Source organism: Podarcis melisellensis (genome assembly GCF_964234715.1).
Source record: "Podarcis melisellensis genome assembly, chromosome: 6".
In the NCBI taxonomy this organism is placed as follows: Eukaryota; Metazoa; Chordata; class Lepidosauria; order Squamata; family Lacertidae; genus Podarcis; species Podarcis melisellensis.
In genome coordinates this window covers 22,877,135-22,898,343 of record NC_138538.1, presented here as the reverse complement: position 1 = coordinate 22,898,343, position 21,209 = coordinate 22,877,135, and the positions used below count along the sequence as shown (strand labels likewise).

The window sequence follows — 21,209 nt, the reverse complement described above, 5'->3', positions numbered from 1 at the left end:
ACTGTTTTTATAACACATACCTCGAGAATATATTGGGGGGACAAACAGAGGGTATAGCATTGGAAACCATCATGATGTGTTTCTGCACTTTAAAATTTACCACCACACCAGTGCTGTGAGTTATAGTAGTTAGGTTACTGTTCACGAAATTTGTTTGGCCACTGTGAGACTAGGATGCTAGGCTGTTTGTTCCTTTGGTCTAACCTAGCAGAGTTATTCTTACAGTTTGCATTCTTTGTTCCTTGATTCAATTTTTGTTCCTTTGTTCCTTGATTCCTACAGTGCTTCATTTTCAGTTCATGTATCCTATTTTTTTGTGCCAAGAGCCCTGAAAACATGAGCGAGGAAAAGGCTGAGCTCAGTCTTCTCGGAGCAGTGCATTTTCAACTGTGGCTTGGCAGTAACCCATCTGAGAAAGAAGCTTAGTGCGAGATGCTCAGTCATGCATAAGTCTGAACCCGCTATTGGCATTTACCCAAAGTGACTGATATTCTAGATATACTGATTATTGAGCTAAACAGAACAGGTTTTGAAAATCTGAGGGAACGAGCTTTAAGTTGTTTCCTCTGACCTTGAAGCCTCTTCTCTCACCTATGTCTGTTTCCTGAGCTGGAAATAAATCCAAGAAAACCAAGGAGAAAGAAAGAAAGAAAGAAAGAAAGAAAGAAAGAAAGAAAGAAAGAAAGAAAGAAAGAAAGAAAGAAAGAAAGAAAGAAAGAAAGAAAATATTCCTCCAGATCATATTCTTAAATGCACATTTTTTAAAAAATCAGTATTAAGGCACTTTACTATTATGCAAAGCTCAGCAGCAAGACTTTGTAGAACTGCATCCAAGATATAATTTATACCCCGCCCATCTGGCTGGGTTTCCCCAGCCACTCTGGGCAGCTTCCAACAAAATATTAAAAATACAATAAAACATCAAACATTAAAAACTTCCCTAAACAGGGCTGCCTTCAGAAGTCTTTTAAAAGTCACGTAGCTGTTTATTTCCTTGACATCTGATGGGAGCATGTTCCACAGGGTGGGAGCCACTACCGAGAAGGCCCTCTGCCTGGTTCCCTGTAACTTCGCTTCTCGCAGTGAGGGTACCGCTGGAAGGCCCTCGGTGTGGGACCTTAGTGTCTGGGCTGAACATGGGGGTGGAGACTCTCCATACAAAGCAGTCTTTCCTGCAAAGAATTCTGGGCAGTGTAGTTTACCCCTCACATGGTTACAATTCCCAGGAGCCCCTCACAAATTACAGTGCACAGAATTCTTTGAGGGAAAGAACGGTTTTCAAATGTCCTTTAAAGATACAGCGTACGCAGAGCCTAAGGCCATCAATACCTTGGGTTGCCTCAAAGAATCATAGTTTTAATCAAAGTTTACTTTGTAAGGGAGTTGATGTTTTGCAAGGATCAGAAGACGCTACCAGGTCTTATTGTCCTTTTAGCCCAGGATTATCGACTCTGACTGGCAATGGCTTTCCAGAGTCTCAAGCCGTTAATTGCAAATGACACTGGCTGGACACATTTTGCTGAGGGATGAAGAGTGAGGACAGGATCACAGTGGAAGGCCTGCCCTAGCCTTCATGTGTTGAATAGAATGCAGAAAAAGGCCCTGTGTGAGTACAATCTTTGTGATTGAAAACACTGTGTTTTTTCTTCTCCTCAAGACAAGAGCTTTCCCTCGCCTTCCACTGAGTTGGTGCCTTCAGATTTAAAACCTAAGATAGGCTCACCACAGGAGCTCTAATTGTCACATGATATGGAAAGCAGCTACTAGCTTAGGTGCCTTTCAAAATCATGAAATAAATCACAACTCTATTGATGGCTGTTACGCACTGGAGGAGCCAAGAATGAACGCTCCATAATTTGCTTACAGTGCAGAAAGTTCTGTGATTATTCTTCTTCAATCTCAAACAACAGCAATCTGCAAGTGTTCAAAACACTTCACGTTATTTTAGTAATCCAAGAATTTGCTTCCCCCCACTTCTGTCCCCATCTGCATTTCCTTTTGCGTTGCTGATCATTTTAGATTGTAATTCTGAAGGCAAGGGCTGTGTTATTTTTATTGAAAGGTCAGATGCCCTGGGAGCAGTGGTGGACCTTCATGCTCTGGCACTGGGGGGGGGTGTGGAGAGCAGGTGGGGCTGGGGCACATCCCAGGGCCGTGGTGTGCCGCCCGTGGGGGCGTGGTGACCAGCGTGGGAAGGGGCAGCTGCGATAGTACCCCACCAGGATCGCGCTGCCGGGGGCGGTGTGCTCCCCCCGCATGCCTCTTCCTCCTCCAGTGCCTGGGAACCTTTCTGGTTGAAGAGTGAGAAATAAATGCTCTGGATAAAGAAATACCCTATTTTTGCTCCATAAGACACACCTGACCATAAGACACACCTAGTTTTTAGAGGGGGAATGCAAGAAAAAAAATATTCTTTAAAGGGAGCACTGAGCAGAGCCTGTATGCATCCCAAGCTCTGCTCAGCGCTCCCTTTAAGAGCCGCATGGAGTATGTGTGCAGCGCTTGCAGGCTTCTATCTGAGGAGGGAGAAGCCCCCAAGAGCCACACACATGCTCTGTGCGGCTCTTTAAAGGGAGCGTGGCTCTTGCGGGAGGTGGGGGAAGGGACTGAGGGGCTAAGCCAGAGGCTAGAACAGCAAGTGAGAGCACTGTGCAGCTATCCCTCTCGCTGTTCTGGCTTCTGGGATAACTGCGCAACACCTCCTCAGGGTAGCGGGATGAAGGCTCCCCGTGCCCTGAAGAGGCTTCGCGCAGCTAAGCCAGAAGCTAGAACAGCGAGAGGGAGCACTGTGCAGCGATCCCTCTCACTGTTCTGGCTTCTGTGATAGCCGCGCAGCCTGCATTCGCTCCATAAGATGCGCACACATTTCCCCTTACTTTTTAGGAGGGAAAAAGTGCGTCTTATAGAGTGAAAAATACAGCTCCTGGACTGTGCAGAACATGAGAAAGGCACGACTACATTGCTACATAGAGGTCTGGCATTCCACCTGTATGAACATATTGAAGCTGCCCTGTGCAAGACCAGATTGTTGGTCCACCTTACTCACTACTCCAGCAGTTCACTGGGGTCTTGCACAGAAGGTCTCTCTTAGCACTTTTGTCTGAGATTATTTACTGTTGTTGATGGAACTGAACATGGGTCCTCCCTTTGTAAACTGTGTTCTCTGTTGCTGAGCAATGTTGTACCAGTTGCTGGAAATCACAGGAGCGGGGAGGGGTCTTGTGCTCAAGTCCGACTTGCTGGTTTCTCACAGGCACCTAGTCAGCCACTGTGGGAACAGGATGTTGGACTACATGGGCCATTGGCCTGATCCAGCAGTCTCTTCTTACATTCTTAGTGGTTGTGCTATACTTTGCAGTTTTTCCTCTTCTGCACGCATTGACTGAATGTGTGAAGGGGAATCTGAGATGATTACTCTAGTGAGACAATGGCTGAGGTGAGGGTTGAACTTCATTGCTTGCTCCAAGTAGCTCAAATGTGTTCGTTCAACATTTGTCCCACTACGTTCAGCGGAGCTTATTCCCAGAGAAGTGTGTGTAGGATTGTATATTTAGGCCGTTTGTTAGACTCGCTCCTTCTTGCCCCAAGATTAATCAAACAAAAGTGATCATTGTGGTGTATGCTGAGCTTATTTCTGCCTAAGAAAAGCTTAAATGAAAATGACAGTGCCTTTTCAAGTCGAAGTTCCCAAATCTCACAATAGGTTAGCAATAGCTACATGATACCTTAATATCTCGAAGTGGGGAAATGGCTGCCATCCGTTCCTGATGATGGCTTCACAGGCACACAGGGAACTGGTCTAATCTTTTTGAATCTTGCTGTGACAATTCCTCCCTCTTACTTCAGTCGGGCTGACATGTAGTCATGTCACTCAGCAACTGAGATCCCGGCCCAACCAGTGTGTAAGTAATGAAGCATCAAGAGCCTCACATTCCCTATTGACTGAAATCCTCCAGACAGAACTGTCTTCTCTGTCTAGCTGGGTTCATTGGTCGTATAACTTATCTCTGTCTCACTTTGACCTCAGAGTCCTGTGGCGAAAAAGAATTCTGCAACCAAGTTTGAAAACGTTACGCTCACCATAATATTTGTTTCTGTCACCTCCCCCAGTTTGTATTCCCTGTTCCTTTTAAAATAAACTAAGAGGAATACAGTGGTACCTCAGGTTACATACGCTTCAGGTTACGGACTCCGCCAACCCAGAAATAGTGCTTCAGGTTAAGAACTTTGCTTCAGGATGAGAACAGAATTCATGCTCCGGTGGCAGTAGGAGGCCCCATTAGCTAAAGTAGTACCTCAGGTTAAGAACAGTTTCAAGTTAAGTACGGACCTCCAGAATGAATTAAGTACTTAACCCGAGGTACCACTGTACTTCTTTTTAAAAATCCTTCTTTATAGAGCTGTCTAGGTTTTGTGAACTGCAGGAACGGTCCTGTTGGCAGTCATACCACCATGGGAAATTTGCCCTGTGTAAATCCTGTGTGTGAGAGGGCTTTTCTAGGCGCGCGCACACACACACACACACACACACACACACACCCCGGTGCATCTGGCCAAGCCATTGTATACATTTCAGTGCTGGGTCAAGATGCACCACTTTGCACAGGCCTTTGAGGGTGGAGAGCAAGATCAGAATTCCCCCTCTCCATTTGATGTTTGAGTATTACATGGTTTATTGTATTGAGCTGTACAAAAAGGGAAACGAATCCCAACCAACTGTAGATGTGATTTAAAAAAAAAAAAAGGGAGCAAAAATTGTCACAATGTGACAATGTGAATGTGTATGGTAAATAAAAATATATTTTATGAATTCTGATTACAATTAAAAGCAAACAATATGTATCTTCCAAGATCTAGTAGCGAAAGAATGCAAACGCCAACAATGTATGCTTCCAAAGTATCAAGAAACTGAACAGATGTAACTCACAAAGTATCACAGAACAAAAAGACATTTTGACCCTGGTCTTCTTCAGTGGACTAGTCCCCCCTAAAAAAGCTCCTGCCACAATAAAATGATTAATTTGGGTGGAGTATTGTTTAGGGGGTCTTGTTGCGTTACTGATATTCTTTTTTCTTCCTCTTTAAATTCGTTTCTTAATTTTTAGTTTGGAAATTGTGAAATTTGGTTGTGCACTTTTTGGTGTGTTTTATTGATTGTTTATTACTACTTTTGTCCTGTTTGCAATTATGTAGATCTTTTCATCTTGTAAGCCGCCTTGATCATGGTTTTAACTATCGAAAGGCAGTATAGAAATGTGGTGATGACTAAGGTGTAACAGGAGGACCCTGTAGTTATTGCTGCACCTGACTAACATGTCTACCCTGCCACAATCTGTTTCCAAGGATTCTTATTTATTCCACAAAATTTTTAACTTCCACCCCAATGATCTTCCAACAAATTTAGAATGGAATGAGTTAACAAACTTTTTTAAAAAAGAAAAAGCATCATGGGTAATGCCAGAGTTTGCAACCAAAGAAAATCTTCTCATGCCAGTTGTGAGATCTAATTATTCTGAAACAGTGTTGACAGAGCAGAGTGCACCTCTGCCTAATCTTAATTGTTCAGCTTTTGATCTTGCAACCCTACAAAGTGAGATAATGTTTTGTGTCCTCCTGAATCCAAGAACTTGCTCATTCAGAGCAGTCCGTAGCTTCATGTTTGCTGTCTTCTTCTCCTGTAGCTTGAATCATGGGGAGCAGTAAGAGCAAACCCAAAGACCCCAGTCAACGGAGGCGCAGTCTGGAATCCACAGAAAATATCCATGGTGGTTGCTCTGCCTCCCAGACACCCAGCAAAACCACAGTGTCGGATACTCATCGGACTCCCAGTCGTGTATTTGGAACAACTACCACAGAACCAAAACTCTTTGGTGGCTCAAATACATCTGATATGGTTACCTCTCCTCAGCGCTGTGGACCTCTGGCTGGTCAGTATGATTCCTACCATGAGTAGAACTTTTCCAGACTTTTTTTTATAGCGCGTATAATGAACATGCTTTTGGAGTTGTGGCAAGAAGGCTCTGTTCCCCAAAGTAGATGTGTGTCTAGAAACACAGGGTCTTCAGTCCCATCACATGCACAACTCTTTGCACAGGGATCTTTGTAAGACTTTCATATACCATGGTGGGACTGTTGACCTCAGTGCTGCCCTTCCTACTTACATGTAATTGTACGTGGTGTAAAAAGTACTCATAAGGGGCTTCAACATATTAATTTCCCCAACACACGTTGCTCTTACAACAAGAGCCCTGACTAAATTTGATATGCAGTGGTGTTCAGCCAGTTGAGAGCCAGTGTGGTGTAGTGGTTAAGAGCGGTGAACTCGTAATCTGGGGAACCGGGTTCGCGTCTCCGCTCCTCCACATGCAGCTGCTGGGTGACCTTGGGCCAGTCACACTTCTCTGAAGTCTCTCAGCCCCACTCACCTCACAGAGTGTTTCTTGTGGGGGAGGAAGGGAAAGGAGAATGTTAGCCGCTTTGAGACTCCTTCGGGTAGTGATAAAGTGGGATATCAAATCCAAACTCTTCTTCTTGTCTTGTTGCAGGTGGAGTCACCACCTTTGTGGCCCTCTATGACTATGAATCAAGAACAGAATCAGATCTTTCTTTCAAGAAAGGAGAACGCCTCCAAATCCTCAACAACACGTAAGTACCTTTTGCCCGGGTGCTGAGCTAAGGGATGCATTTAATTTTGTAGTAAACATATTATTCCGTCGTGCTGCACAGCATCTATGCCCATGCTGGGAAATAAGAAAGGACAAATTCTTCCTTCTCCTTTCTTGCTTGCTTGTTTCCAGCTCTTTCTGTTAGATGTTAATAGGATAAGTTGGGTCAGTTTAAATGCCTGGGCTTAGAGAGCAGGGGGTACCATTTGGGGGACAAAATCCATGTTTTGATGTCCTGCCGTCTGATGTTCCAAGTTGCATCCCGTGCTGAACCTAGGTTTATATTGATTTCCTCTTCTGCCCTTCAAATAAGCTTCCAGCTCGTTTCCCCAGTACATGCAGGGAATCACTGGCTGCCATACAGTCACTGTAAATGAAAACTTGCAGTCAGTTCCTCCTTTTCCTTCTTGCTTTCAGTGCTGCCCCAGAATGAATTTAGGGTTCAGCCTCCAGAAAGGACTCTCCATATAGCAGTCCTCACCGGACTGAGAGCCCAACTACCATATTTTTCGCCCTATAGGACACACTTTCCCCCCTCCAAAAATGAAGGGGAAATGTGTGTGCATCCTATGGGGCGAATGCAGGCTTTCGCTGAAGCCTGGAGAGCGAGAGGGGTCGGTGCGCACCGACCCCTCTCGCTCTCCAGGCTTCGCGGACCTCTCCGCAAGCAGCGGGAGCACTCCCGCTGCTTGCGGAGAGTTGCCTGCATGCAGAAGCCTGCGCACGCTGAGCTCAGCGCGTCCAGGCTTCGCAGACCTCTCCGCAAGCAGCGGGAGCCAGCACTGGGCTCCCACGGCTTGCAGAGAGCTGCCTGTTTGGGGGCTGGGGTCAGGGGAAGCTCGGGCCTCCCCCGCCCCAGCCCCGTGCTTGGGGGGGAATAATTTCCCCCCCTTTATTTCCCCCCTTTATTTCCCCCTCAAAAAACTAGGTGCGCCTTATGGGACGGTGCGTCCTATAGGGCGAAAAATACGGTATGTGTTTCAGGGCATTACGTGGCTGCCCACTCTCCACATTTCCTCCTCCATTCTTTCTTTCCATACATAAACTCCGCTTCTTTGGCTGCTGCTTGTGGGAGTGGGGAGAATGCTGTGCCTAATGTGGTCGCGTGCCTTATTTAACTAAATAATACCAGGGAGGCTAGGGGAGCGGGGGAGGGGAGGTGGCAGCCACATGTCCCCTGTAACGTGTAATTAGGCCTTGACCCACTTATTCAACATCATCAAACAAGGCAGGAGCAAACAATGTGTACCACACTAAGGCACACACGCCAAATGGGTCAAGCCTTGTGCTTTGATCAGCATGCGAAGCATGTGGAATAAGCTTGTGCTTGAGTTTCTACCGAAAGATAGAGATAAGAGGGAAGCCATGGAGGTCCAATTGGTCAACAGCAAAGCCTGTTTGGGGTTGTAACAGGAAGTCACAAGTCCCAGTTTCCAAGGTTGGTACAATGGCTGCACTGGAATTCTCAGCTAAGATCCCACTGTGATTTCAATTGTAAAACGTCTGCTTGATTTCCCCATGTAACTCCTATGGCATTTTTGCTGTGGACTGCAACATCCTTCTGCGGCATGGAAGGAGGAGAGGGAGCATCTATGGGATGGCTTGCGGAGTGATTCTCATATGTGTGTATGCACCTACATCTTGCTGCGATGGGTCATTTATGCAGTTGGGATATTGTGAAGTGTAACTTTTCAGCGGTCCAGATTCAGCTTATAGGATACTTGGCAAACATGGCAATGAGATATTTTTACCCAGCCGGGGGGCGGTGGGGGGATATTTCCTGGGAGCATTTAGCAGTCTAATGAAAGAAGAGAGTAAATTGTTGCATTCTGTCCTAGGTGGTGAGAGATAGTATTGTCCTACATCGTAGGATCATTGTGGAGGGAAACCGGGATGAAGACAATAGAGCACTTAGCACATTAAAAGCACATTGTAAACAATTAATGATATTATTGCCATATGACTGGGCAGATGGAAGTGGCCTCTTCATAGCAGATGTTGGGCCCTCCCCCTGCTTCCTTCCAGCAAACACATTTTCCACTCATTGCTCTGCTGTCTAAATATTGCTTCTGCCCTGTGGGCTGTCTGGGCTTCTCTGGCCTTCTGGAGTCCTCCCACTCCTGCCTTAAAGTTTCCCAGAACAATGGGAGACCTTTAGAAAAGGTTGTGATTGGTTAATTTTATTTTATTCCTTTTAAAGGTATGTTTATTTAAACTGCTGCCCTTTCCTGTAGCAGGCAATGGGTGGCTTGGTGCAAGATGCTGGGGACAAACAATATGTGGGAGATGGTTCATCATCATAAACTACTTGTGAACTTTCCTGTGGAACCCATTAAGAGACATAGGTCTGGACCTTTTGGGTTGTTCCAATGCAGCAGTTTTCATATGGAGAGGAGTAAAGGTAAAGGGACCCCTGACAGTAAGTCCAGTCGTGACCGACTCTGGGGTTGCAGAGCTCATCTCGCTTTATTGGCTGAGGGAGCCAGCGTACAGCTTCCGGGTCATGTGGCCAGCATGACTAAGCCGCTTCTGGCGAACCAGAGCAGCGCACGGAAATGCCGTTTACCTTCCTGCTGGAGCAGGACCTATTTATCTACTTGCACTTTGACATGCTTTCGAACTGCTAGGTTGGCAGGAGCAGGGACAGAGCAACGGGGGTTCACCCCGTCACGGGGATTCGAACCGCCAACCTTCTGATCAGCAAGTCCTAGCCAACCTAAAGCTACAAGTCATTTTGACACCTGTGGTTATCCCCTCAATTAAAGAGATGACTGGAGTCTTCTAGAGTGAGCAGAATTGAGTTCCTGCACTCTTCAAATCATAACTTGAAATGTTTGTGGCTTGGCGAATGGAATGTTGCAAGTTCACTGTTTCACATTCAGTGGAAAAACCCATCTTGAGGACTGGAAGCTGTTTGTTGTCCTGTTACTATCACAGAATCACTGGAAAAGGTGGCAGTTAGAAATGTTCTACATTGATTCCCATCTCCATTTGTGCACCAAGAAACCTCTGTGTATTCAGAGAAACTTGAGATGGTTAGTTCATGCAGTGCACTGGCTAGTTTTCTACCTCAATATATGTTCTTATTGGGGAACCACTGATAAGCTTTTTAGGAACATCAGAGTTCCTAAGAATATATTTTGAACACCACATTATTATGGCTATTAGACTTGTGTATGCATCTTTCCCATTTTGAAAAGCATCTCAAAACTGCATTTCTTTTAATCTAAGCCCTGTCTCTTTCTCTCTTATATCCTGCTCCTCATGCTTTCATTTAGGAGAAAGGTGGATGTCAGGTGTGTATCTTCTATTTGATTGGCATAAGCTATAAAAGCTAACCTGATCTTTGATGTCTAAACTATGGGGAAAAGATTGGGTGGGTTGCACTTTGGGGCTGGGAGGGAGAGCAATGTTATGCATTAAGTTTAAAGTCCTTATGGTTCTTCTCATTTGCAGACTCAGGAGTTTTAACATTGGTTTTGAGCATTTTTACTTTTGTAACCAAGCAGATGATATATTCTAGAAGTGTTGTTTCAACTGAATTTTAGATTTTGGAGTGTTATGTATGCATTATTATTATTTGTTTCCAACTGGAATGTGGGGATCGGAGGTGTCTGAGTTAGATAAATTCTTAGTCATGGTGATCAACCTTGTAACAGGAGAAAAATCAAGAGTTCTGGGCAACATAAACAGGCATCATTAAGTACCTTTGTATGACTTGTCCAGTAGCTCAGGGGTTTCCAGACTACGGTCTGTGCACTACCAGCAGTTCATGAGCTTCATTCAGGGGGTCTGTTACATGTCCACATTACATATTGATTTTGATTTTTGATTGCATTTTGACTGCCTCTTTTGTTATATTGCATTTTACTTTGGAATGCAAATTCAATAAATACGATAAAATACAATATAAGAAATAAAAGAAGCAGTAAAAAGACAATTAAAAATCATACAGCATGTTGCACAGCAGATGACAATTGCTACAACAGGCAAAGAAAACAGTTAAGTGGTTCAACAAGACCCATCAGCAATTTTCAATTCATAGGGGGAAATGGGACCCACTAGTAGTACCATATGCCTTACTTGAGTAAAGTTTGCATATGCTTTAATAAGAACTGAGTATATAAAGCTGGCTCTGCCTCCTCTGAAGAACATTAAAATCATGTAGGTATATCCCAGACTTCTTATTGTTCTGCTTGTAACCATGTGGGTAGACATTCTTCCTGTGAGGGACAAATTCAACTTGGGAAGGAGATGAGTAGATGTCACTCCAATTGAATGCACAATAAACCATGGAGGAATTGGAACAGGAGTGGGATGCCTGTGGCCCCCTAGATGTCCAAATAACTCAGATTCAGATGACTTTGAGAAAAATAATGGTGCACTATGGACTATTGGTTGAATTGTGGTGATACAGGGAAGGAACTGCCTGTGTTGTCAACTGAGCTGGCTGTATCCAGCAAAGATTATGAGTGTGAAAGCACCATTCATTTAAGCTTATTATTCCAGCTCTTATATGATTTCATTTATCTCTTCTCCCATTCATTGCTTACTTGCCTAGGGCTATAATCCTACACATACCTAGTCTGTTTAAATCAACTGTAATGGGATATAGGCAGATAAGTCTGCAAGTTTTTTTTCTTTCTCTCTATCTCATGGGGAAATGAAGGTGACAAAGGGTGTGCTCCTCTTTCTGTTCTGCACATCTGCTGTTGAGATTCTTTTCACTGACCCGACATCATGTTACTAGCCTCTGAATGCAATATGCATTCTTGAAGTTCATGACAGGAGGTGAGAAAATGCTGCAGCAGAAGGATTTTATATTTGGTCTAAACACATTTACCCATGGAGGGGTAGCCAGCAAGCATTATATACCTGTTGAACCTTAAGACCTAGAAATTAAACAGCTGCTTTTCCTGAGACCTTGCTGTTTGGCCCGGCCAAAATATATGCTCTGCACAAGTCAAGTGGTTCTGACTTCTCCCTTGTTTTCCTCTACAACGTTTCTTAAGTTCTAAGGCAAGTAGTTTTCTTAGTCAAGGTCAGGCCAGTAAACGTTTGGAGCTAAACTTTCTCTTGCAATATTAATGTTTTAATAATCTATTTGTGGCTTTTAAAACAATCCTGTGATGGTGCAAAGGAAATGGAGCTCTGCATGATGTTGTTCTTTGGAGCCCTGAATTGAGGACTTTTATTTGGACCAGGTCAGAGTGCTGGAACTTATTTTCATTGTCAAGGGCTTAGGCTTTGAACATATGAAGTAGCAAAAAATTGTTTGAGTGTGTGCAGAGTTTTAGAAAATGTTCTTCTTGATACCACCAAGCAACCACCACTAGCCTCCACATTTCAGGGATACATCAGACAGTATAGAGTCAGGTGCTTGCACATGGTGATATAATGAACCCCTGCAGCTTATGAATGGAAGTATCCCAATAGAGGTTCTCCATGTTATGGTGGCTTACAGCCACTCCTACTGTTTTGGCACAGTGGTCAGAAGTGGTTCAGCTTGTGCATGTGGGGCATCGGTCATTTCATTCAGATTGCAAGAATAGAACTTCCAGATGGCAGCTTTTAAAGCACCATTTAGGCTGGCAGAGTGAGAGAGACGGATCTGTCCACCAAGACCTGCCAAAAGGAGTTGCACAAAAGCACATTAGTGCTGTTGCCTAGCTCTCCCTATCACAAAAATGAGTCTTCCACTGGATAGCATCTGGGTGGACTGTGAACTGTGTTAAAAAGAGGAGTGCCACTTGGTATGGCCAAATTATCATGATGTCTTGGCCAGCTCTGCCAAAATGGCAACCGCTTGCCTGGCCATTGTTGTAGAACTATCCTTGAACAGGTTTGCTTCCTTGAACTTCTCACTATAAAAAACGTAAGTATTGCTGATATCCAAACTTGAATTCCGCCGGTAAGTATTTATAACGTAAATATTTTCCTTATTTTTTAAACAGCAGAAACAAAAATAGACATTTTTGAATACTGAAAGCTCTGGTCTTTGGCTATTTGGCATACTTTCCAGGTACAAAGCAAGTGTGCATTCTTTCGCTTCAAATGAACTAAATACAATATTGTGAACGCTGGCAGCTTCACAGCTGCCTCTGGTATAAATAACGCCGAGAACAGAATGGCCCTCATAGGAAGATGAGGTGGGTTTTTTAAAGGCTTTGTACTGAAGCATGTAGAGGAGAAATGAGTCTCAAGCTATGTATTTCACAATATCCAATATCGCTTCACTGTTGGAGTTTAGGATAAGAGCGTGTTTCTCACAGAGATACTGTAGCAGTAATGAACTGCAATCTTTTGAATAGCTAAGGTGCCTGGCCTTCTGCCTAGCAACATGTTGCGAGGGGAGGAAGTTTCTGAGAGATACACACTGCATTTGGCAGGTTGTGCTGACCCAGCCATATAATTCCATAGCTGTGGCTGTAGTTGCCATGTAGGAAGCCATTTTTGACTGCCTTTAGTAGAAGCGGATACCTTTACTTGAAAGATAGATGAACATAGATAATCGCTTAGTACCGTACAAGATAGATTCAGAAGTTCTAATCGTTCAATTTGTTGCTTATGTCTTTCGAAAGAAAGCAGCCTCATGCAGTGCCTTGACCTAGCATCTTGGCTCTGGAAAAAAAGTTTTATCTTAATAAACATTCTGTTTTAAAATTCATTGAGGTTTCCCAAGCAATGGATTTGCAGTGTGTGGATTAAATTGAACCAGACAGAAGTTGACTCTGGGTTTCCCCATTCATTCCAATGGAGAGGTCTATCTGTAGCCCTCTCATAGGAGCTGGCATGTCCTTCCTCTGAAGTGGGTGGGGAAGCACATATACCCTGGGGAACTTCTGAACCTCTCTAAGCAGTCACCAGATTGGGAGTGGTTATTAGTATTCCGACACCCAAAGATGAGAAGATAGCATGATCTCCCTACTTACAATGGATTTTCCTGGCATGTGCTTGCTCAAGCTGTACTTCCCTGTGACATTATTCAGGACGGGGAACTTGGGGCTTTCCTTCTACTTGGATTTTTCCTTTTGCAGCTTCCTCTTCCTCATTTGTACCTCATTATCTTCCTTCTGTTTTACACAGTTTAAGAAACAGAGCCTGGGTGAGGGGTACCTGTTATTTTAGAAGTGGTAGCTCGTGCATCACTGCATAGCAGCGTTTAGATGCTTTCTGGCTGTGCACTATGTGAAAATAGTGCCATATTAACAGCTAGCCAGGCATACTTCGGATGACTTTAGCCTGCAGATCTAGTATAATACATTGTCCCTCTGCCAAGGCCAGCCAGATATTAGTTCCACACACCTGATATACTGCTATGCACCTAGGAATGTTAGTATTCATGAGTAGCCCCAAACATGCCCAGAACTCACTGTGTTTGGACTTCATTAGCCTGCGTGGCTCTATAAACCTAGTTGTGGGGGTTATGGTAGAGCTGCCATACGTCTCGAATTTCCCAGACATAGATGGGATTTGACTGTTGAAAATTGCATCCAAGAGAAATTTTCTGAGGAATGTCTGGGGAAACCCGGATTTTCACTTTTTGAAATATGGCAACCCTAGGTTATGGCCATACATCCAATGTTTGTATTTTTAACTGGGACACTTCAGGGATAGAATGGGTCTAAATGCACATTCTTTAGACCAGTGTTTCCTAACCTTGTGCCTCCAGCTGTTTTTGGACTACAATTCCCATCATCCCTTGCCACTGGTCTTGCTAGTCAGGGATGATGGGAGTTGTAGTTCAAAAACAGCTGGAGGCACAAGGTTGGGAAACACTGCTTTAGACTTCACCCTATTTGCTGTTACGGTTCTGTCGGGAGGACGTGGTGGTGAGGGGAGAATCTGCTTAAGAATTGCACTGCTTGCAGAAGCCACCTTCCGTTCAAGAACTGCAGGGCAATCTCATAAGCCATCAAGTCAACCCCCTCCTTTATGCAGGGGTGGACAGAGCAGTACAGTGGTACCTCTGGTTACATACGCTTCAGGTTACAGACTCCGCTAACCCAGAAATATTACCTTGGGTAAAGAACTTTACTTCAGGATGAGAACAGAAATCGTGCTCTGGCGGCACGGCAGCAGCAGGAGGCCCCATTAGCTAAAGTGGTGCTTCAGGTTAAGAACAGTTTCGGGTTAAAAACTGACCTCTGAAACGAATTAAGTACTTAACCCGAGGTACCACTGTATTAGCAACTTTGTGCCCTTTGCCCATGAGTCCTGGCTGGGGCTGATAGGAGTTGTAGCCAAAAACATCTGGAGGACCCCAGCTTGACGAAGGCTACCTTAGAGCACCTTCAGCAGACAGATGACAGGCCCTGCTTGAAGACCTCCAGCGTGGGAGAGCCCAACGACCCCATGGGTAATTAGTTCCCTTGCCAAACTGCTCTTCCTTTCCCTCTACTGTTCGGTCAAATTCTACCCCTCTCTAACTTAAGCCCACTGGATCTACTCTTGCCCTCTGCAGCAACAGAGAACAAGCCTCTGCTCTCTTCTTTGTGTACAGTGCTATCATGTTACTAGCCTCCAGAAACAATAAATAGACTGAGCCTGGCAAACTTCAGTTGGCAGAGCATTCTTTAGGGAAGGCACCACTCAGAGAAAGCTCTGCCCCTGGGAGTGTTGAGGAATCCAAGGTGGAGTCGCCAGTGATGAGGAGAGAGTTTTTGCACTGAAAGGGTTTGCTTTGTAGCCTTGTAAACCCCCCACTCCTTCCACACCTATTTGCACCCCACTCTTCCTCCAATCAGCTCAGGGCAATGTGGCATATCTTCCTATTTTTATCTTACCCCTTTTATCATCCCAACAACTCTGTTTGCTTAGGCCACTTCAAACCATTTATTTAAGTGGTGTACAGTAAAATCGATCCCAAGTAAGGATTCCCAAGCTGCGAAGACAGGGGTTGAGGCAGCCTCTTGTATTGTATAGGTAGGTTAAGCTGAGAGGAAGAGAGAGAGACCTCGCTTTTCATCGGGGCTGAACAGAGCTTTGAACCCAAGTCTTGCCAGGCTCCAAACCAGGAAGATTTATCCTTCACAATTTGTGTCTGCTTAGTTATTCACTCGTCAGGAAGGTTGTTCTGAAAAGTTTATAATCTTCAGAAGGTCTCTCTCAGGACTGCCTTGGAAGAAATTGCAGGGGTTAAGAACGAAAAGCTCAGTTTTCCCTTGTGGTCGCAGCAAATTAAACAGGGACAGCAAAATATCACAGAAGGAGAGAAAGGGAGCATCACTCATTTCTAATATTCAGGCTGCCTCTTGCAGCCTCTTTCTCGAGTGAATAACATTCCTACTGTTCTTTGGCATTCTTCCCACTTCTGCCCCAATTACAATAATTCTCTTGGGTAACAGCCATGTGTGTGGGGGGGGGGATATCTTGGAGCCCTTTTTAACGGGCTGGCATACTGTCTTATTTTGCCTGTCATTCCAAACCAAGTACTCTTTCCCATAGGAATGGATCCAGTTTCAGTGTGCTGGCACTATAAGGCCGAAAATAGTAACCGAAGCATTGTCACAATTAATAAATCAGTTTGTTAACAGCAAATAAAATTTGGACAAGTTACATAAACAATATCAACATACTGCTCCCCCCCCCCATTTACATAATGGTCTGCATTCTGGGCAATAGCTGGGTAATCTATTGTGAGAAAATATGTAATCACTAGGAATAAGGAGTTTTCCCCTCCAACCCTTCAGGTAGCAGAAAGATGGGGAACTTTCAGGCCAAAATGCAACCCCCAGGCTTATCTGTCTGAGCCTCCCCAGGACACAAACCCTCACCAGCCACACCTGCTTTGCCCAGGCCATCTTTCACCATTCCTACTTTGCATGATCATGAGTGCTTTTGCCTGGCTAGAATGTGCCCTTGGTCTCTGATAATTTTTTTTTTTGGGGGGGGGAATATTGTCACTTTCCTCATTTAGTATAAATCTGCACCAGGGACTAGTTTCTGCTCAGTTCATGTTGGGACTGCAGGTGTCAGGTGTGCTGATGGAACATGCTTGAGGTTTAGAAGACCCTTCTGTCTAAAAGCCTGCTATCAACCCATGCTCCCAACATAGGTGGGAAAGCTTATCGCATGCAGGATTTACCAACCCAAACAAACATTTGGGCATTGATGTAACCTTGAATCCATCGTTTTATATAACTTCTCCACGGTGAGGTATCTTCCTGATACACAGATTACATACTGTACTTCTATCCGTAGTACTGTGAATCTCCCATCAAACAACCTGCTGAACTAAGACATTAAGTTGGCGTGCACCCACTGTGTAGGCAGCATTTTAAATAGCTCCCCTTGTTGGCTACTTCTGTGTACACCACTCTGTGGTACATGATTCTGCAGGGAATCATTTAAAACAGCCTCCATCGGCAGCTGTTTTGTGTGCATTGATCCTTGCAGTTCTCTGTGGCATGCACATCTGGCTTTACCAACTCATTTGCACATGTGGGACGGGCAGGGTGTTTACATGAAAAAGAAGGCTTTTAGTGCCAGAGGCAGAAAAACCAAATGACAGCCCCATATATAAAACACAAACAGTGTTTTATAGTGTTGTAAACAAAAACCCGCCCTTTTCCCCTTATGGGGTATTCAAGAGCCCATACAGAGATAATAAACGCTAAACTATTTGCTACACTTTAATCAGTCACCTGCTGCCTTATTGCTTAAGGTTGGCGTCATCATGTGAACCAATTTCACACATCCTCCCCCTATGATAATGGTGATGTCACCTGTGCATGCTGCAATGAGTATTGTTGTCCCATTTCCTCATGGTACCTGTGTTGGCCAGGCTGGTGCCATGATTTCACCAGTCTGATTTTCAGTTGCATCAATCCAATATATAGGTGGGGGGGGTGAATAGGTTCCTTTATCATTTCCTATCTGCATGAGTTTCTGGTTGACTGTCCCTGCAGAGACGGACACTGGAAGCTAGAAATTTGTTCCTATTCAACTAGGTAAACATGAGCACTGTGTCAAGGATCCTGCACCAGTACAATTCCATGTGCCCCTGAGTATGGATGATGCCAGGAAAACTCATGGCAGTTGCATATCACGTTGCAGATACAACATACCTGGAGTGAACTGCAGATGGCCATTAAAGTTTGATAAAATAGCTAGCATAAAAATTGTCTTTGCCACCACTTGGCTCCCCCAAACTAGTTTTTCTGGAGTTGTCCACTAGACCTTGAGAAAGCTGCTGCCAGTTGCTGGCTGCTAGATAGGTCAGTGGTCCGACTCAGTGTCTCATGATGTGTCCAGTTTCAGATGTTGCTCACTTTGCGGAGCTTCCTTCATGCTTCTTAAAAACCTGTGAGAGAATGTGAGAAACAGCATTTGATTGTCTTTTGGTGGTGATGCATAATGTGGCTTGTTTTTGAGGTTATATATAATCCTCCCTATACCTTCCCAGGATGTGGGGAAGATTTTTCCTTTTGTTTAGAAAGTTACCGTATTTTGTGCTCTATAAGACTCACTTTTTCCCTCCTAAAAAGTAAGGGGAAATGTGTATGCATCTTACGGAGTGAATGCAGGCTGCGCAGCTATCCCAGAAGCCAGAACAGCAAGAGGGATTGCTGCTTTCACTGCGCAGTGATCCCTCTTGCTGTTCTGGCTTCTGGGATTCAGAATATTTTTTTTTCTTGTTTTCCTCCTCCAAAAACTAGGTGCGTCTTATGGTCTGGTGTGTCTTATAGAGCGAAAAATACGGTAACTCCGTGACAGGGGAGTCAGCAAAACCTATGGAGGAAGAAACATCAGGTTGGCACTTGACTGAAGAGTACAGTCTCCCCCCCCCCCATTCCCAGGCATTTTGGAGAGTTAGACCAACTCTTTCCCACCCGCTGCCTCCTTGCCAGTGGCAGTCTCTGTGTGATTCTGTAAGATAAAGACATTCCAAGCCACCTGGACATTCCATGAGTGCTTTGGGGCTTAGTCATTTTAGCACAGAAAAGAAGAATGCAGGCCTGGGGATTGGGATGATGGGGGGAGTAGTCCTGCCTGCATTCTTCACCCTCTGACCTGCTTTGCCCTAGGATATATTGTATTTACAGTGCTATGTCCTGTGTGGGATGCAGATAGAGACTCAGATTTCTTACCTGACACTATTGGGCCCAGAACATATTTGGTGTATTAAATTCCTGTGCGGGTATTGCACTTATTCTGCTTTCCTAAATCCACAACAAACCATTCAGAATTCAACACTTCTGCAGTTTGGCATTACTTCGTTTCTTCTAGGAGAGACAGCAGCTTTACATAATTTGGTAGAGTGATGGAGTGTGGCTTTGAACATCCTCTCAATCAAGTCTTGCTAGCTACAATTTCTGTAAAAGCCTGAGCTCGCTGCTTCTGAAGTCACTGGGTTGTAGCCATTGCTCAGAACAGATATGACTTACTTAGGTCCATTGATTTCTATGCTTGCTTACTGCAAGTGTAATGTAGTTGGATAAAACCCAGCATGGTATGAACATGTGTCCCAGCGAATCCTAGGCTGCAAGTAGAATTGCAAAGTAAGATACTGGTATTTTTCCTTACAGCTTGTTTTACTCAGTTCTGATCTCTTCTACATCCTTCTCCAATAAGCAGTTGGTTAATAGACATAATGGCCCCAATCTTACAACCATGGTTTAAAAAAATGGAGCGGGCTGTAGAATTGTGCATAGATTCCACCCTTTCTTGCCAGCACATACCTTAATGTTAGTTAATGTTGGTGTTGATATTTTAGGTAGGAGGGGTGCAGTTTGCCTGTGGTGAGGGGAGCGCAGGAGATCACAACTGGCTTCTGATCTCCAAACTGTTAAGAGAGTGGCCCATTTTGCCTGTGCTAAACCCATGGGCATAGCGAGGATTTATGTTGGGTGGGAAGGGGGAAGCAGAATCAATGTTGGCGGGGGGGGGGCAGAACCAAGCTATCTGCAACACAATTGGTTAGTTAAGTATTGTTATTTATTTATTTGATTGGGGAGCAGCTGCCTCCCCCCTCCCCTTGGCTATGCCCATGACTAAAGCTATTGAGAGCGACTAAAGCTAAGTTTGTTAAATGTGTGTTTCACATTTCTTTGCCTTTAAATTTCTGCTTGATGGAGGAGTTCTGTGCAACTCAGAAGATTGCATAATCCCCAGACTACACTGCCTTACCTATTCTGCATAGTTTAGCTTATCCAACCAAGTAGCATTTTGTCTACCGACTTCAGATGCAGCATGTTTGTGTCCTTTTCTAGGATATAGTTTCTCCTTCATTTCTTATTCTCTCCCACCACCACCCCTGGGCTGCATGTATGTACTCTAATGTTATGTTCCTAGTATTGCTTTTATGCTCTTGTGCGTTTTTTAAAAAAACTTTTGCTTTTGAGCTATGTGTTCCCTTTTTATTATCACAATTTTTCTTTTTTTTTGTTTTGTTTTGTTTTTGTGTGCCTATTTCCTCCCCATTCCCAACCCTGCTTTCTTGGACTTCCAATGCTTCATACAGCAGCCAGATTTGGTTCAGATTCAAATGGCTCCAAAGGTATTTTCAATGGGTACTTGACATGCCTTTTTAAGTAAGGAAATTCCTTATTTAAAAGGATCTTGTGTTATTTGTCATTTAACCAAACTAATAAGGTGCCAGCTGTGGAATCTCAGATAATGACACAGTTCAGTTGCTATGGAGACCACCTTATTTGCTTGAGTTATCCTCATTACCGGCACTCCAGTCATGGGTTGAAGAGCTCGCTGCAAAGAAATCCTGCATTGTTTGATTGGAATATATCACATAAATCATGCAAAACTGTTTTTGTTGGGTGAATAGGTTTTTATTTAATCAACATCCTCTTCTTTTTGTCTAAGCCAGGATGGCCAATCCATGTTCTGCAAGCTTAGGGATGGGCACTTCTGTCTATTTTGGTCTGTGTCCCTTTTTGCATGATTTCACCTGTAATTCCATTCTGATTCATTTCCACATTAATCTGATTTTTAATTTTTTTTAAAAAAAATCCTCTCAATATTTATTTAAGTATGCGTTTTAATACATATGTAAATGTATTTTGAAAGAATATAGATATTTAAAAGTGTATTTTGAGACATTTACATGTCCAACAACAGTGTTGCAACTTTTGGAGAAGTGCAAAATACAACGAATAGCAAAATTCCAACCCGCAGATTGACCCCAAGTTATTTGTGCAGGAATTCACAAAGGCTGAATTCCTCAAGCATCTCTAGTGCAAATCAGATTTGGGCCCTACCAAATTTGAATCAATGTATGCTTAAGCCACCTTGGCAGAATTTTTATTCAGAAAGGTGGGATATAAATGCCTTAACATAAATAACATAAATAATAACAACATTTCATAAACTGTATGTATTTTCTGTACATGTAATGTTGCTTTCTCTTATACCTTCTGGAAAATCAAAGGGATTACCTACTGATCAGCTTCGAGGGGAGGGACAAGATTGTTCAGGAAGTACCTTCATGTAGACACACACACACACACACACACACACACACACACCTGTTGGTTACCACCAACTACTTTGTTGAGTTTCACCAGCCACGAAGGGGTTGCAGAATTC

The 21,209-nt window shown here is 43.9% G+C and overlaps 1 protein-coding gene across 2 annotated transcripts in view; it reads left to right on the top strand.

Annotated features, from left to right (window-relative positions):
• Positions 1–21,209, top strand: part of SRC (SRC proto-oncogene, non-receptor tyrosine kinase) — a 96,768-nt gene that overhangs the window by 54,353 nt on the left and 21,206 nt on the right. Inside the window, exons 3-5 of one of the 2 annotated variants that reach the window (XM_081916977.1) lie at positions 5,682–5,927; positions 6,546–6,645; positions 9,944–9,961. In XM_081916977.1, the coding sequence (XP_081773103.1) occupies positions 5,690–5,927; positions 6,546–6,645; positions 9,944–9,961 (356 nt within the window). In that variant the 5' untranslated portion in view covers positions 5,682–5,689. The remainder of the gene's footprint in view (positions 1–5,681; positions 5,928–6,545; positions 6,646–9,943; positions 9,962–21,209) is intronic. The other variant, XM_081916978.1, reaches the window with a different exon arrangement.